General features: G+C 46.2%; 1 protein-coding gene across 1 annotated transcript; it reads right to left on the reverse strand.

Moving 5' to 3' along the window:
• Positions 1-3,613: 3,613 nt before the first annotated feature.
• On the reverse strand, positions 3,614-10,796 carry LOC130356225 (uncharacterized). The gene is made up of 2 exons (XM_056557423.1): positions 9,424-10,796; positions 3,614-8,713 (listed from the first exon to the last, which is right to left on the reverse strand). The coding sequence occupies exon 2, from the start codon at positions 7,485-7,487 to the stop codon at positions 6,453-6,455; it is 1,035 nt and encodes a 344-aa protein (XP_056413398.1). The 5' UTR covers positions 7,488-8,713; positions 9,424-10,796; the 3' UTR covers positions 3,614-6,452.
• Positions 10,797-17,645: the final 6,849 nt, after the last annotated feature.

Below are 17,645 nucleotides of genomic sequence, written 5' to 3' on the forward strand. Positions count from 1 at the left end.
GGAGAAAGCTGACAGTTTTCCTTTAAATCTAGACAAAAAAGTGACACCTGATACATGGTTAACTTGCACAGGTTCTTTTAACCACACTATGGTCTGTTTCACATCGCCATAAGACCCAGCCCCTATTACCAGTTCACTTGAATAAAATGTAGAGAATGTGAAAACATGTACCCTATCCACAGGATAGGAGCAGGGCCGGTTTTAGACAAAGTGTGGCCCTGGGCAAAAATAAAAATGGGGCACATGGGTCACATGACCAAAGATCACCATGTTGAATTGTGCTGCATCTCAGCTGAAGGCCATAACACAAATGCATAATAGGGTCCAAATCTAAGCTATATAGGGGGAGATTTATGAAAACCTGTGCAGAGAATCAGTGGTGGAGTTGCCCATAGCAACCAGTCAGAGTAGCATCCTCTACATAGGCTTTCATAAATCTCCCCCATAGTTAACACTTTTTGTTTAAAGCGCAACTGTCACATAAAAATAGGTCAATAACCTGTCACCACAGCCCAAGCCGATCACAGGTATACTGCAGCCATACATTTGTTTTGGCACTCCTTGTCTTCTATGCTGTCAAAAATTACTTTTATCTACAGTTGCCAAAAGTCAGAGCGTAGTCAGGGATCTTCAATCTCTTTTCAGACAACACAGCACTGTCCCAGCACCGCTCACTGACTGAGAAAGAAACAGAGCTGCGTGCCAGTCAGACTGGGGCGGTGCTGTAACGCCAAAGAAGAGAGGCTTGGCAGCCCCGGGGCATCATAGATCCCTGACTATGCGCCTCTCTGACTTTTGGCAACTGTGGGTAAAAGTAATTTTTACAGCATAGAAGACACAAAGTGCCAAAACAGAGAGATGGCTACAGTATACCAGTGATCAGCTCGTAGGCCGCAGTATACCAGTGATCAGCTCATAGGCCGAAGTATACCAGTGATCAGCTCATAGGCTGCAGTATACCAGTGATCAGCTCGTAGGCTGCAGTATACCAGTGATCAGCTCATAGGCCGCAGTATACCAGTAATCAGCTCGTAGGGTGCAGTATACCAGTGATCAGCTCATAGGCTGCAGTATACCAGTGATCAGCTCGCAGGCTGCAGTATACCAGTGATCAGCTCGTAGGTTGCAGTATGCCAGTGATCAGCTCATAGGCCGCAGTATACCAGTGATCAGCTCGTAGGCCGCAGTATACCAGTGAATAGCTCATAGGCTGCAGTATACCAGTGATCAGCTTGTAGGCTGCAGTATACCAGTGATCAGCTCGTAGGCCGCAGTATAACAGTAATCAGCTCATAGGCCGCAGTATAACAGTGAGCAGCTCGTAGGCTGCAGTATACCAGTGATCAGCTCATAGGCCGCAGTATACCAGTGATCAGCTCTTAGGCCGCAGTATACCAGTGATCAGCTCGTAGGCCGCAGTATACCAGTGATCAGCTCGTAGGCCGCAGTATACCAGTGATCAGCTCGTAGGCCGCATTATACCAGTGAATATCTCATAGGCTGCAGTATACCAGTGATCAGATCGTAAGCTGCAGTATACCAGTGATCAGCTCGTAGGCCGCAGTATACCAGTGATCAGCTCATAGGCCGAAGTATACCAGTGATCAGCTCATAGGCTGCAGTATACCAGTGATCAGCTCGTAGGCTGCAGTATACCAGTGATCAGCTCATAGGCCGCAGTATACCAGTAATCAGCTCGTAGGGTGCAGTATACCAGTGATCAGCTCATAGGCTGCAGTATACCAGTGATCAGCTCGCAGGCTGCAGTATACCAGTGATCAGCTCGTAGGTTGCAGTATACCAGTGATCAGCTCATAGGCCGCAGTATACCAGTGATCAGCTCGTAGGCCGCAGTATACCAGTGAATAGCTCATAGGCTGCAGTATACCAGTGATCAGCTTGTAGGCCGCAGTATAACAGTAATCAGCTCATAGGCCGCAGTATAACAGTGAGCAGCTCGTAGGCTGCAGTATACCAGTGATCAGCTCATAGGCCGCAGTATACCAGTGATCAGCTCTTAGGCCGCAGTATACCAGTGATCAGCTCGTAGGCCACAGTATACCAGTGATCAGCTCGTAGGCCACATTATACCAGTGATCAGTTCGTAGGTTGCAGTATACCAGTGAATATCTCGTAGGCTGCAGTATACCAGTGATCAGATCGTAAGCTGCAGTATACCAGTGATCAGCTCGTAGGCCGCAGTATAACAGTAATCAGCTCATAGGCCGCAGCATACCAGTGATCAGCTCGTAGGCTGCAGTATACCAGTGATCAGCTCGTAGGCTGCAGTATACCAGTGATCAGCACATAGGCCGCAGTATACCAGTGATCAGCTCGTAGGCTGCAGTATACCAGTGATCAGCTCGTAGGCTGTGCTGATGGTTATTGCCTCCAGCAATACAGTACCGGGCACTACCTAGTGGATATGGGGACAAATAGTAACAAACTCCAGCTATGCTATGCAAACTTCTTTATTTGTTCGGCAGAACAGAAACGGGATACAGTGCAGGGAGGCAGGTGATGAGACGCAGGGGTATCAGATGGCGTTGGGCCGTTATTGAGCCAAAGCTCTTCGTCAGGCTAGGTTATTGCCTTTTTTTAATGTGACAGTTGCGCTTTAACCATGAAAATAAATCAGACCCTAAAACACTCCAGTATTGTGCCCATGTTAGAGCAGCTCTCACCTGATCAGAAGCAGTCACAGCGTACAGGACTATTAAATCCAGTGACCACAGGGGGTGTCTTTTCCATCTCTTTTCCTTCCAGCCCAGGCAAATATGATGATGTTTCCTGATGACTGAAGGCTATACCATGATATCTGTGGCCCCTTCTGCAGTCTACCCAAAACTCTATAGTAACACAACCCCCATCCTTTACACTGTGACTGCCATCCTGCTTCTCTAATGCTGTGCTTGCTGCTGCCCCATTACCATGTCTACAGCATACCTAGGGGACAGTGTAAAAATCGAATCAGTAGGCTCCGACCACTGGAACCCCTTGGTGATTGGAGCAACAGCACATGATCCCATGTCACTCCATTCATTCTCTATAGGGTCTCCATACATGTAAGTGCAGCGATTAGCAATGTTTATTAGTCCCATAGAGAACAAATGGAGCTGCAGGTGATCATGTGCTGCTGCTACATTCATTTGGAGGACAAGGGACCTCTCTTCTCATGATCGGTGGAGGTCCCAGGGGTCAGGTCTCACCGATTCTGTGTATTGGTGATGACCTTTGGTGTACAGGCCCCAGACTGGACCAAAAGACCCTCCCCCCTCCACACATTGCTCCCCATGGCCCTCTCTGATATATACTTTTCTCTATGACCCCATATCTCACATATACTGCTCTGTATGACCCCTATCTCACATATACTGTTCTGTATGACCCCCTATCACATATATACTGTGGGGTCTGGGGTGTTGCAACAGTGTAACAGGGTCTGGTGGTATTAACCCTGTGGGGGTAAGGTGTTATTAACCCCTGATTAGTCATGACGCCAGGTTGTGGTTATTTTCTGTATATGGCCCTGCCGACAACCAACCCAGAAAGGCAGGCAATAAAGGAATGTCCACAGCAGGAATTGTGAAAATAACTGGAACTTTTACTTAAACTTCTTATGGAACAGTCTTTACAGTTATGCAGTTTCTCTAGAGGCAACTGGGATGCAGGATACCTCACAGGCTTGCTGGGACTTTTAGTATTGAGATTTATGCAGGCCACTGTGCTACTAATGGTATATATGAGTTGAGTAGTAGTCACTAGAAATTGTAGGTAGAGCTTGATAACTCACGTTTTGAAGTGGCTGCAGGTTCATTAGGCTTTGGCCTAGCTGAGATGAATTTAGTAGATGCAGGCATTGTGCTTGCTTTGTAGCCAGGAACTAAGAGAGAGAATTTAGAGACTACAGCCCCCTATATACTAGGGGGGGGGGGGGGAGGCTGGACTAAAGCCCATTGGTTGCAAAGCCTGTAGGTCCTGTACCCAGGGAACTCTGGGTACATCACATGACAGTAGATCACATGACCCAGGAAGGTCCTATACATTTGTACAACTTTATATACAAAGAACAATATGCACAGTACATTTACAATGCATTTATAGAAGGTGAACAAGGGGTGAGCCCTGCAGGAGAGCCCTATGGACTGCAGGGGACTTAGGAAGGGTACAGGACCATGTCCTGTACTCGGACACCACAAACCCCCTTACTTAATAAAAGTCGTCCCCGACGTATGTCCCCTTAGGGAGAGGAACGGAATGGCCAGTCGGCCGGATGCAGTCCTGAAGCATTAATCCAAACGTCCCAGTTCAGGCTGATGATAACAAAAATGATGAAAGAATATATAGAGTCTCTGTGCATTTAAATAATGTCCATACATGCTCTGGAACTTATTCACGAACAGGATGGGATAAATATGTTTTTTTTTTTCATTTTAGAATTTACTAAATAACACATTTTCATACCTTTGGTATCCCCATTCTACTTTAGTTTATTAGATTATGCATCTCTAATGACTATGCATGAGATATAATAAGTTATATCCTAGCTATAACATCCGTCTTTAGCTGAAAACGTTATCAACACATGACATTTGATATTTGATTTATGTCTGACATTTGACTGACATGTAGATAATTGACAATGACTATAGAATATTTTTAACTTACACTTGACATGAAGTATGTACAATGACTGCAATGCTTCTACATACTGAAATTAATCTCACTGTTACCTTTTTTATTGACATATATTTGATATAATACCACATATTATTTCCCTTGTTATATACTGGTTGCGGATTGGGTTGCCTGAGGCTTTCTGTCCAATGCCTTAGCTACTAGGGTCTATCGGTACTACACACTTACCCCTAGAACTCTGGATCTAGATAACAATTACACTTACTGTTACCTTTTTGGATACGTGTATTTTTTTTTTTTTTTTAGTTAGCTACAGGAATACCTTCTGGCCAGTAAAGTACCCTGGACACATAAAGACAAAAGAACACATTAGTACATGTCATTTGTGCACAACAGTGGTATGGACTGATAATAAACAGGTTACAGTCCCTAAGACTCATTTTCTTGTTTGCTTGTGAAATAGGTATTTGAAATTTTAGTAAGTTTTGTGTACTGGACTTTGAATGTATACTACTGAAGTTTATGTACTGAATTATGTGTACACTGGATTTTATGAATGTGAAGTCAGTCTTGATATCTGAGTGGTTTTTAGATGATTAGGCACTAGTGAAGGGTGGCGTTTATTGTTACTCCCAGAGGAGCTGGGAGAGCACCTTTAAGAAAACACTATAACACCTATAAGAAATATATTTTTTTCCTTTACTTCCGTACAGGAATTATGTACTTCTGTACAGGGATTTTATACTTATGTACAGGGATTTTATACTTCTATACAGTAAACCACTTACATTTTTTGACATTTTATGTAACCATAAATCTTATTTGCTTGGCAGCACAAAAGTTACATTTACCTGCTGTTGGAGTGCAACATTTTGTACACAAAAATATATTACTATTATAACATTTACATTAACGGTCATGTAAGGCTCTACAGTCCACCTACATTATGGAGTCCTGAATGAAAACACGACTATGCCGGGCACAAACTTACTAGGATCTACTCAGGCAAGGAGTCTCTCGGCCAGGAGCCGGGCACAAACTTACTAGGATCTCCTCAGGCAAGGAGTCTCTCGGCCAGGGGCTGGGCACAAACTTATGAAGGTAGTTACGTTGCAAACAGGAGAACTTCTTGGCATAGTTCTGCCAGGCACTTTATCTTGAACTTGTTGCAGAACTGAAAAAAACCTGTAAAAACAAGAGGATACTGGTGTACCACACAGTTAGTGACTGAAAAACTATTTCAGAAGTTGGATCTTCTTTCCTCCCAACCTCGCCTATCAGCGTGCTTCCTACTTTGCGACATATAGAGAGGAGCACGAGGTTGGGCTTCCCTCATGGGGTTTACAATAGTGTCCCAAGAAACATTTGTGAGCAGGGACTGTGCCACTGATGTGTTCATGCTCACAACAACATTAATGGCAGCAGCTGAGGCCACTGGTATTACAGTTGGTGCCGGTCGGTTCGGCCTCACCTCCTTAGGTGAAGTAGGCCGCGGCACATCAGTTGGTGCCTGCTGTTTAGGCCACATCTCTGGCTCCGGAGTAGGCCTATGCACATATGTTGGTGCCCGTTGGTCAGGCCTCACCTCCTCAGAGGGAGTAGGCCTGGGCATGTTCTCTGTTAAAGATGATGCTGAACTGGACCTTGACATGTGCTTGGGATCCATGATGGGCACCTTGTACACTTCTTCACAGGCTGACTCTGGTAACCTCATTGGCGGAATCCCGTGGGGATCTGCGTCCCAGTCGTCCGAGGAGAAGTATATAAATGGTATCTGTGTTTGATTCTTGGGCCTAGTTATGGCTGCAGCCCATTCACCTCGCACACTCTTGACTGGTGTACTCTACAATCTCCCCTCGCTCTAGGGAGTGATATCTTCTAGGCAGGTAGTCCTGCTGAACAGCCCTTCTATTGATTAATATGGTCCCTCTATGCCGGCAGTCCTGGAGGGTACCAAAGCCTCTTGCTTTGTAAAATTTTACAACTGTGGCGCGTCGGTGCTCTAAGGGTGGCTCACCCTCTTGAGGATAGTCCAGCATACGAATGTATAGAGCTTCTAACTTTTTAGTGTCCCTCTGTTGCTCTGCCTGGACTTCATAAGGGAGGCGTTTCGGCCCATATCTCTCTCTATGCTGGGCCCTTAACTTTTCAAAGATACCGGCAATTTCAGCCTCCCTGCGGGCCCTTTCTGCCTCAGCTGTGGGGACCGGTGGATGGGACTTCCCTGGCTGGGGAAGGACGTGGTCCCGCATGTATTGTATGAGCGCAGGCTCGTCGCCGAACACCCACTGTGGAAGGGGGGGTGACTGCGGGCGTGCGCTAACAGGTGCAGACATCTGTGCTAGGGGTTCCCTGTCAGGGCTGGAGGAGGCTTCGGCCAGCGTACTTACATCCGACTCCTCGGTTGTGATCTCCGCCCACGATCCCCAGGATCTGTGGTGAGGGGACGGTCTCACCGGCGATGCAGGTCGTGAAGTCTGCGGTGATTCCCCTCTCAGGGCGGCTGGCCACTCGTCGTCCTCTGGAAAAGGGGGCAGGTTGCAGTCTTCCACGGCCCCATGGGACAACTGATGCAAGCGGTCAGCAAGTTCTTGGAAAAGTTGCGCTGCGGCCGTGGCAACTTTCCGCTGCTCCGGCGCCATCTTGCTGCTCTCCTCACATGTTGCTGTGGGCTCCGCCATCTCCATACACCTCGCTGCCATCTCCGGACTGTAAAGGTCTGGCCGCGTGGCTGCTTTCATATGAGGCTTAAACAAAATGACCGCCAGCCGGAAGGACGTCATCGGTGCAGCTCTGACTTCCTGTCCCCCGGCAAGCACAAGCAGAAGATAACAGTTCCACTTCGGCATAGGAACAGCTACATAATGTCCACGCCCAAGGGCGGGATGCAGACCAGCGCAAGACTTTTCGGGTTCTCGGGTTCTGCCTTAACCCTTTCAGGTACGGTCTGCAGCTGAGCACGTAGCATGGCTTCGTTCCTGATTTTACACATGGCCATAATACAGTATTCTTCCCCTCCCCCTTACTTTTTCTAGCGCCTAGGCAAAGCACAATTTCAGCAACAATGTCCTGTACACTTTTGGGCGCAATGTCAATTGCTACTTGCAAAAATCCTGGACAGTATTCTATACACATTCCTCCATAGGGGGAGGACTATGGCACTTGTAATAATGGCGTACACCTGTTTTTCATTGCGGGGGATCAGGGTAGCTGAGATATTAGAGGCACACACCCGTATCCTGTTCGTAGGACGCCAAAAGACTTGTGGTGTCTGGGGTGTTGCAACAGTGTAGCAGGGTCTGGTGGTATTAACCCTGTGGGATAAGGTGTTATTAACTCCTGAATAGTTATGACGACAGGGTGTGGTTGTTTTCTGTATAAGGCCCTACCGACAACCAACCCAGAAACGGCAGGCAATCGAGGAATGTCCATAGCAGGAATTGTGAAAATAACTGGAACTTTTACTTAAACTTCTTATGAAACAGTCTTTACAATTATGCAGTTTCCCTAAAGGCAACCGGGATGCAGGATTCCTCAAAGGCTTGCTGGGACTTGAAGTATTGAGATTTATGCAGACCACTGTGCTACTAATGGTATACTTGAGTTGAGTAGTAGTCACTAGAAATTGTAGGTAGAGCTTGATAACTCACGTTTTGAAGTGGCTGCAGGTACTTTAGGCTTTGGCCTAGATGAGATGAATTTAGTAGATGCAGGTATTGTGCTTGCTTTGTAGCCAGGAACTAAGGGGGGCTTGACTAGGGGGGCTGGACTAAAGCCCATTGGTTGCAAAGCCTGTAGGTCCTGTACCCAGGGAACTCTGGGTACATCACATGACAGTAGATCACATGAGCCAGGAAAGTCCTACACATTTGTACAACTTTATATACAAAGAACAATATGCACAATACATTTACAATGCATTTAAGAAGGCGAGCAAGGGGTGAGCACTGCAGGAGAGCCTTATGGACTGCAGGGACTCTTCCTGAGGGGACTTAGGAAGGGTACAGGACCATGTCCTGTACCGGGAAACCACAATACTGTTCCCTATGACCTCCTTTCACATATATACTGCACCCTATTGTCACGATGCCGGCTGGCAGGAGGTGGATCCTCTGTGCCAGAGAGGGATTGGCGTGGACCGTGCTAGTGGACCGGTTCTAAGTCACTACTGGTGTTCACCAGAGCCCGCCGCAAAGCGGGATGGTCTTGCTGCGGCGGTAGTGACCAGGTCGTATCCACTAGCAACGGCTCAACCTCTCTGACTGCTGAAGATAGGCGCGGTACAAGGGAGTAGACAAAAGCAAGGTCGGACGTAGCAGAAGGTCGGGGCAGGCAGCAAGGATCGTAGTCAGGGGCAACGGCAGGAGGTCTGGAACACAGGCTAGGAACACACAAGGGAACGCTTTCACTAGGCACGATGGCAACAAGATCCGGCGAGGGAGTGCAGGGGAAGTGAGGTATACATAGGGAGTGCACAGGTGAACACACTGATTAGAACCACTGCGCCAATCAGCGGCGCAGTGGCCCTTTAAATCGCAGAGACCCGGCGCGCGCGCCCTAGGGAGCGGGGCCGCGCGCGCCGGGACAGGACCGACGGAGAGCGAGTCAGGTACGGGAGCCGGGGTGCGCATCGCGAGCGGGCGCCACCCGCATCGCGAATCGCATCCCGGCTGGAGGCGGTATCGCAGCGCACCCGGTCAGTGGATCTGACCGGGGCGCTGCGGGAGCGAGAGTGTAGCGAGCGCTCCGGGGAGGAGCGGGGACCCGGAGTGCTCGGCGTAACACCTATGACCCCTATCTCACATATAATGTTCTGTATGACCCCGTATTTCACATATATAAGGCTCCCTATGACCCCCTATCACATATATACTGCTCCCTATGACCTCCTATCACATATATACTGCTCCCTATTACCCTCTATCACATATATACTGCTCCCTATGACCTCCTATCACATATATACTTCTCCCCATTACCTCCTTTGTGTAACGCCGAGCGCTCCGGGCCCCGCTTCCCCTCCGGAGCGCTTGCAGCGTTACTCTCTTGCCTGCAGCTGCTCTGTGTCCTTTGTCCGCGGATCGCATCCCGTATCACTCACCGATCCCGTCCTTCTGCTCAGTCCCGGCGCGCGCGGCCCTGCTCTCTAGGGCATCAGGAAAAGGATCTTGTTCACACCAGGCGGTTTCCCTCCCAGGCTCCTCTCTTTCCACGTCCTTTGCAATCTGTTCCAGTGCCTCCTGCCGAGGAGGCTATGCAAGTGGATCGGTCTCGCCTGACCCAACAAGAGAGGTCTCGCCTGACCCAACAAGAGAGGACTCGCCGTAGGAATGAAAACCTGTGCCTATACTGTGCAAGCATCGAACATCTCCTAAAAGACTGTCCTATCCGTCCTCCGCATTAACGTAGGAGAGTCGTTGCTAGGAGGGAATTCTACCTCTCCACGATTGACTTTACCTGTGCGGATTGCTATACCCGTTAATGCTACTTCTTTCTCCGTTGTGGCCTGGTTGGACTCGGGTTCAGCAGGAAGTTTCATTGAAGCCTCCCTAGTAAACAGATTCAACATTCCAGTTCTCGTCAAGCCTCTCTTCATTTCATCCGTCAATGGAGAGAGACTGGTTTGCACCGTGCGTTACCGCACTCAACCGCTACTCATGACTGTTGGAGTTCACCATCATGAACATATTGAATTTTTTTTGCTACCCTACTGCACTTCTGAAATTCTTCTGGGCTTGCCCTGGCTCCAACGTCATTCGCCTAGCCTCGACTGGGTCACCGGGGACATTAAGAGCTAGGGATCTTCTTGCCACAAGCGATGTCTTCACCCAGTTTCTTCCTGCCAAGTCTCCATGGCTACTCCTTTGCCAGGTCTTCCTAAGGCCTATCGGGTGAGGTGCACCCGACATACTGCACCTCACACTCTCGGCAGGTGAACACATAAACTACATTTGGTGTATTGCAGTCTATGTATTCTTTAATTTGGACAGAAATACCATTAGAGGTGGATATGACTGTGGAAGAATTGTTCATAACTCAACAACATACAGTGGTCCCTCAACATACGATGGCAATTCGTTCCAAACGATCCATCGTTTGTCGAATCCATCGTATGTTGAGGGATCCGTGCAATGTAAAGTATAGGAAGATGTACTTACCTGTCCCGCCGCTCCGCACCAGGTCCTCACCGCTCCCGCTGCTGTTCCAGGGGCTCCCGATGCTGTCCCGCTGCTCCGGTGTCTTCTTCGCGATCCTCCGGCATCTTCTGCAGGGTCCGGGCCTCGCTTTCTGGTGACGTTATTACGCTGCTGCGCCTGCGCGGCGTGCGTAGTGACGTAATAACGACGCCGGAAAGCAAGGCCCGGACCCTGGAGAAGATGCGCAAGACACCGGAGGATCGCGAAGTGGACCCGGAGCAGCGGGAATAGGTAAGCGAACCTGCCAGGGATGCTTAAACTGCTATTCGACAGCAGCTTAAGCATTTTGCCCTGTCGGATAGCAGTTAATGCGATGGCCCCGACATATAAAAGCATCGTATGTCGATGCTGACATCGACATGCGATGGCCTCTGAGAGGCCATCGTATGTCGATTTTATCATATGTCGGGGCCATCGTATGTCGGGGGGTTACTGTATACATTTGGTATGTCCACATTTGTATGATCCTTTGTGTCCCAACCAGGTAGGCTTAACTGAACCAATTCTGTCAGAGAACAGTCTTGGTGAGATTCTCTGTCCAATTGTCGGGGCCTTTTTAGCAATGCATCTAAACCCCTGTGAGAATACCTCTTGAAAGGCTGGGTCATATTTAATAAGTGGCATGTACTTGCGTAGAATATTGCAAATTTGTTTGTATTCATGACTGTATTGTGTGGAGAAAGTGATGGGTGTAGAGGTGCATTGTGGCATATTAATGTCACTAAATGGTCTAAGATTGATCATTGTGTTGTGATCCCTAGAAGACGCAACTTTTTTACCCCTTTCAATGCTCCACTTGGAATACCCCCGTGTCTCCAAACGATGTCCTATCTGGTCAATTTCATTTGAAAAATCCATGTCCAGAGAACAGTTTCTGCGTGCCCTAACCATCTCCCCAATAGTGAGATTCTTCACCACATGGGGTGGATGGCACGAGGACGCATGTAAGACGGAGTTTACCGCCGTACTCTTTCTATGTGTACACGGAATAATTCTTTGCCTCTCCAAATCCCCCCATAAGTGTAAATCCAGAAAAGAAAATGTACTGGTTTCCTGTGACACAGTGAATTTCAGATTGCACATGTTGTTGTTTAAATATGCAGTAAAGTCTGGCATGGCCGCCACATCTGACCCCTATATAAGCAGGAGGTCATCTATGTAGCGACCATACCAGAAAATAGATGACATAAAAGGATTGGTGGGGGCAAAGAGAGTCACCCTCTCCCCCCAACACATATAAATGTTGGCGAGAGAGGGCGAGAACTTCGCCCCCATCGACGCTCCCGTAATCTGAAGAAAAAAATGGTTATTAAACATAAAAAAATTATGATGTAGCAAAAAATCAACTACTAAGACAATGTATTCCGGCAGATTTTGTGAGTATCTTGAGTATGTTTTGAGAAACCAGGACAGAACTTGTAGTGCTAACTGGTGTGGTATAACTGAATATAGAGATGTGACATCTGCTGTTAGCCATATCAGTCCCTCATGCCAGGGAACATTACTAAGTATATTCAGCACATGTCCTGTATCTTTCAAATATCCCGGCATGTGGACTATCAGAGGTTGCAGGGTAGCATCAACCCATGAACACATTTTTTCGTTCAGGGATGCAATCCCTGCAACTATTGGGCGCATAGGGGGAGGAAAAACCTCCTTGTGGACAACGAATGGAACACAGGAATAATAGGATTATCAATAATTAGAAATTCGGCTTGTTTTTTCATCAGGATACCATTCGCCACACCAGAGTCCACAAGAAGAATGAGTTGTTTTTTGAAAATAATGGTGGCCGGGCAAGGGCCTGTAGGTCTCCAAATCCTGTAATATGGCACGATTTAGTTGACAATATAGGCCCCTGTCAAGTATCACCACAGCCCCTCCTTTGTCCGCTTGGCGGACTACAATATCCTCCATATTGGCAATCTCGTCTAGAGCCTCCCTTTCTTTCTTAGATTATGTTTCATATAAGGTAATTTACAAGAAAGTTCCATGAGTTCACGCTCCACTGCCTCCTAAAAGTAATCAAGGGCAGGGGTGCGTGATGCCACAGGGTAAAAACCTGTGTTAGGAGTAGAAAAATTAATAGTATCAATAGTTCCGGGGTCGTGATATAGTTCCTGTAATTCGGAACTATATACGAGATCCTGGAAGTTTAACTCATTACCCGCCCTGTGTGTTTCCCCGTGTGTGTTTTGTATTTCTGCAGTACTAAGACTCAAGCGGTCATAAATTCCAGTATGCAAATTATTTATATCACACATATCAGAAGTACATACATCAACAGCTGTGACTTTACGACAATTTTATATGTCTTATGTACTGTTAATATGCTATGTTATTTTATTACTTTATTATGTTATTTTTCTTGCAAAAATAAAATAAACAGTTATATATATAAAAAAAAAAAAGAAGTACATACATCAGGGTTATTTAACACAGTGTGGCTCACAGCAGTCAGGGTGTCTATCCTGCTCTGTGGGCTCTCTGAAGCCCAGGCTCCCACAGGGCCACTCCCACATTACTGTAGTCTTTTGCGCAAAATGCAGTAATGTTCCTCTAGAGTTCATGGGGCCCTTTTGCACATGGGGGCCCTGGGCAATTGCCCAGGTTGCCCATCCCTTAAACTGGCCCTGGATAGGAGATATATGTAGGTTCCAAAGGGTCTTACCGCTGGGACCCTCCGTGATCTCATACATGGCTCAACTCTTGCCCTTTTACTCAACAGTCTCTTGAGTACTACACCACCCGCCCCTCCCTCTTTGGAGACAAGTTGGTGAGATGACCCACCCAGTCACTGGATATTTTTAGCCTCTTAAAGGGGATAAGATGTCTGGTAGGGGTCCCGCTACTGACTAGCGATGCGGGGTCGGAGGCTCCTGACATCATGGCCATGCCCCCCTCGTGACATCACGCCCTCCCTTGAAGGCCGCCACGTCCCTACTGTAGACTCACATTGAGGTGGCGTGACATCACAAGGGGGTGTGGCCGTAATGTTACGAGCCTACCGCGCTGCAGCCGGCATTCTAAACTCGGTGCCGGGTTCTGCAGGGCGAGACCTCAGTGATCCGACATCTTATCCCCTGTCCTTTGGATAGGGGATAAGATATCTAGGGGCGGAGCACCCCTTTAAGGACACAGCCCCTTTTGGCCTTGAAGACACAGTCCAAGTTTCACGTTTTCATTTTTTCCTTGTCCATTCTAAGAGCCAGGGCTTGTTTTTTGTGTGACCTTTTGTACTATGTAATGACTCCTTTCATTTTAACATAAATTTTACCACCAAACAAAAAAATGTATTAATTGTTGGTGGAAATTGATTTTTTTTTAAATGCAATTTTGTAACTTTTGGGGGGTCTCTTTTTATCACAGTGCACTTTATGGAAAATGACATGTTCTCTTTATTCTGTATGTCAGTTCAGTTAAAACTATACCCAATTTATATAGTTTCTCTATTATTGTAAGTCAAACTTTTTTTTTTTTTTAACAAAACTAGTATGCCTAAAATTATCCCCTTTTGACACCTATAACTTTTTTTAAATGCCGTATACGGGGATGTATGTGGGCTTATTGTTTGCGCTTTGATATGTAGTTTTTTATCAGTTTTGATGGGTCTTTTTGATAACCTTTTATTCATTTTTTCTAATACATGACGTGATAAAAATTTTTACATTTTGGTGCTTGGTATTTTTTTATGTTTATAAACCTTATATTGTAATAGTTCAGACAATTATGCACACAGGGATACTAAATATATTTATTACTTCTATTTTGTACTTTTTATTAGGGGAAGGGGTTTATATAATGTTTGAGACATTTTATATTTTACACTTTTTAAGTTCCCATTGATTATGGTTATCGGCACTCCATTGCTTGGGCATATATGTGGTGCCACAGTGGTGCTAGGAAATACCTTATCACTTCGTGACGCAAGGGCACAGTTAGTCTATACACAGTCTGATGTTGGTGACAGCTTCTCCTGGTTCAGACACGGGGAGTAAAGAAACACACCGACATCAGGTTACGGATAACTGCATTAACTGAGCAGGGTGCAGATGGTATTGCATGCCAACAGTATGGTGCAGAGTGAAGAGGATGCAGTGTAACTCCTTGGGAGCCCTGTTGGGAGGACTTACGGTGCTTTCACCCAACTGATTATACACCCAACTGATGATGATAAGACTGAAGATTGTTCCAGGTTGCTAGGGTTCTAACAAGGTCCTGAGATTTCTCCGCCAGGCTTGATTTACCCCTATATTTATACCCATATTTAGTTATTTAAATTTTTTCATTCTTATTTTTGGTTTATGTACAATCTACGTGGTGATAATGATCAATTCTACTTCTGAACATTGTAGTGCGCCCATAGAGTGTATTTTCTTAGACAAAATGGGGCTACAAATTTTGGGGGGCTTTTTCCCTATTCTCCCTTGCAAAAATGAAAAATGTACGGTAGCACCAGCATTTTAGTGAAAATTTATTTTCATTTTCACATCCAACTTCAACGAAAATTCGTCAAACACCTGTGGGGTGTTAAGGCTCACTATTTCCCTTTTGTTACATTCAGTGAGGGGTGTAGTTTCCAAACTAGGGTCACCGCTTGTGAAAATGTAAAAGTATGGGGCAACACCAGCATGTTTGTGTAAAAAAAAAAATTTACACTAACATGCTGGTGTAGACCCCAACTTTACCTTTTCATAAGGTTGTAAAAGCCCCAAAATTTGTAACAATTTCTCCCGAGTACGGAAATACCCTGTATGTGGGCCTTGAGCTCTTTACTTGAAATAGGGCAGGGCTCCAAAGCAAGAGAGCGCCATGTGCATTTGAGGCCTAAATTGGGGATTTGAATCAGCCACAAATATACCCTATGGCAGTGTTTGCCAAACAGGGAGTCTCCAGCTGTTGCAAAACTCCCAGCATGCCTGGACAGTCAGTGGCTGTCTGGCAATACTGGGATTTGTTGGAGCTGGAGGCTCCGTTTTGGAAACCGTGCAAGACTTATTGGGGGGAGAATATGCAGTGTTTTACTTTTTATTTTCTGTAGTGTAGTGTTTTTAGGGTACATTCACACGGGCGGGTTTACAGCGAGTTTGAGCTGCAAGGGAAATTTGCAACATCTCACACACATGATTGTGAGGCAGCACCCGTGCCATCTCACTCCTGCTGATTAAGAGTGAATGGGACTGTCTCGGACAGCCCCATTCACCCTTCCTTCCCATGCTGGGAGTTGTAGTTTTGCAACAGCTGGAGGCACACTGGTTGGAAAATTCTGAGTTAGGTAACAGAACCTAACTGAAGGTTTTCCAACCAGTGTGCCTCCAGCTATTGCCAAAGTACAACTCCCAGCATGCACTGTCAGTGCATGCTGGGAGTTGTGGTTTTGAAACAGCTGGAGGTTTGTCCCCCCCATGTGAACGTACAGGGTACATTCACATGGGCAGGTTTACAGTAAGTTTCCTGCTTCAAGTTTGGTCTGCGGCAAATTTTTTGCCGCAGCTCAAACTCCTAGCGGGAAACTCACCGTAACATGCCAGTGCGAATGTACCCTAAAAACACTACACTACCACATAGGAGTAAAACACTACATATACACCCCCTTACACTGTCCCCCCCCCCCCCAATAAAAATGAAAAACGTATTGTACGGCAGTGTTTCCAAAACGGAGCCTCCAGCTGTTGCAATACAACAACTCCCAGCATTTCTGGACAGCCACTGACTGCCCAGGCATGCTAGGAGTTAAGCAACAGCTGGAGGCACCCTGTTTGGGAATCACTGGCGTAGAATACCCCTATGCAATTCCTAATTTAGTCCTCAAATGCGCGTGGCGCTTCCTCACTTCAGAGCCCTGTCGTATTTCCCAGGAAACAGTTTAGGGCCACATATGGGGTATTTCCGTAATCAGGAGAAATTGCACTACGAATTTTGGGGGGCTTTTTCTCCTTTTACCCCTTATGAAAAGGAAAAGTTGGGGGTTACACCAGCCTGTTAGTGCAAAATTTTTTTTTATTTTTTTTTACACTAACATGCTGGTGTTGCCCCATACTTTTTATTTTCACAAGCAGTAAAAGGAAAAAAGACCCCCAAAATTAGTAACGAAATTTCTCTTGAGTACGGAAATACCCCATATGTGGGCGTAAAACGCTCTGCAGATGCACAACAAGGCTCAGGAGTGAGAGCGCACCATGTACATTTGAGGCCTAAATTGGTGATTTGCACAGGGGTGGCTGATTTTACAGTGGCTCTGATATAAACGCAAAAACAAATACCCACATGTGACACCATTTTGGAAACCACCCCCCAACGGAACGTAGCAATGGATATAGTGAGCCTGAACACCCCATTAGGTGTTTGATTAATTTTCATTAAATTTGGATGGGAAAATGAAAAAAAATAAAATAAATGTTTTCACTAAAATGCTGGTGTTACCCTAAATTTTTCATTTTTACAAGGGAAAATATATATATATATATATATATATATATATATATATATATATATATATATATATAAGAAAATGTGTCCGGAATTGAAGGCCACGAGTTTACAAAGCCCCCATAGTGCCAGAGCAATGGACCCCCCACATGTGACCCCATTTTGGAAACTACACCCCTCGTGTAATGTAATAAGGGGTACAGTGAGCATTTACGCCCCATATGTGTCCGACAGATTTTCAGAACAGTGGTCCGTGAAAATGAAACATTTTTCATTTGCACAGTCCACTGTTCCAAAGATCTGTCAAACGCCAGTGGGGTGTAAATACTCACCACACCCCTTATTAAATTCTGTGAGGGGTGTAGTTTCCAAAATAGGGTC

Source organism: Hyla sarda, chromosome 2 (genome assembly GCF_029499605.1).
Source record: "Hyla sarda isolate aHylSar1 chromosome 2, aHylSar1.hap1, whole genome shotgun sequence".
Classification (NCBI taxonomy): domain Eukaryota; kingdom Metazoa; phylum Chordata; class Amphibia; order Anura; family Hylidae; genus Hyla; species Hyla sarda.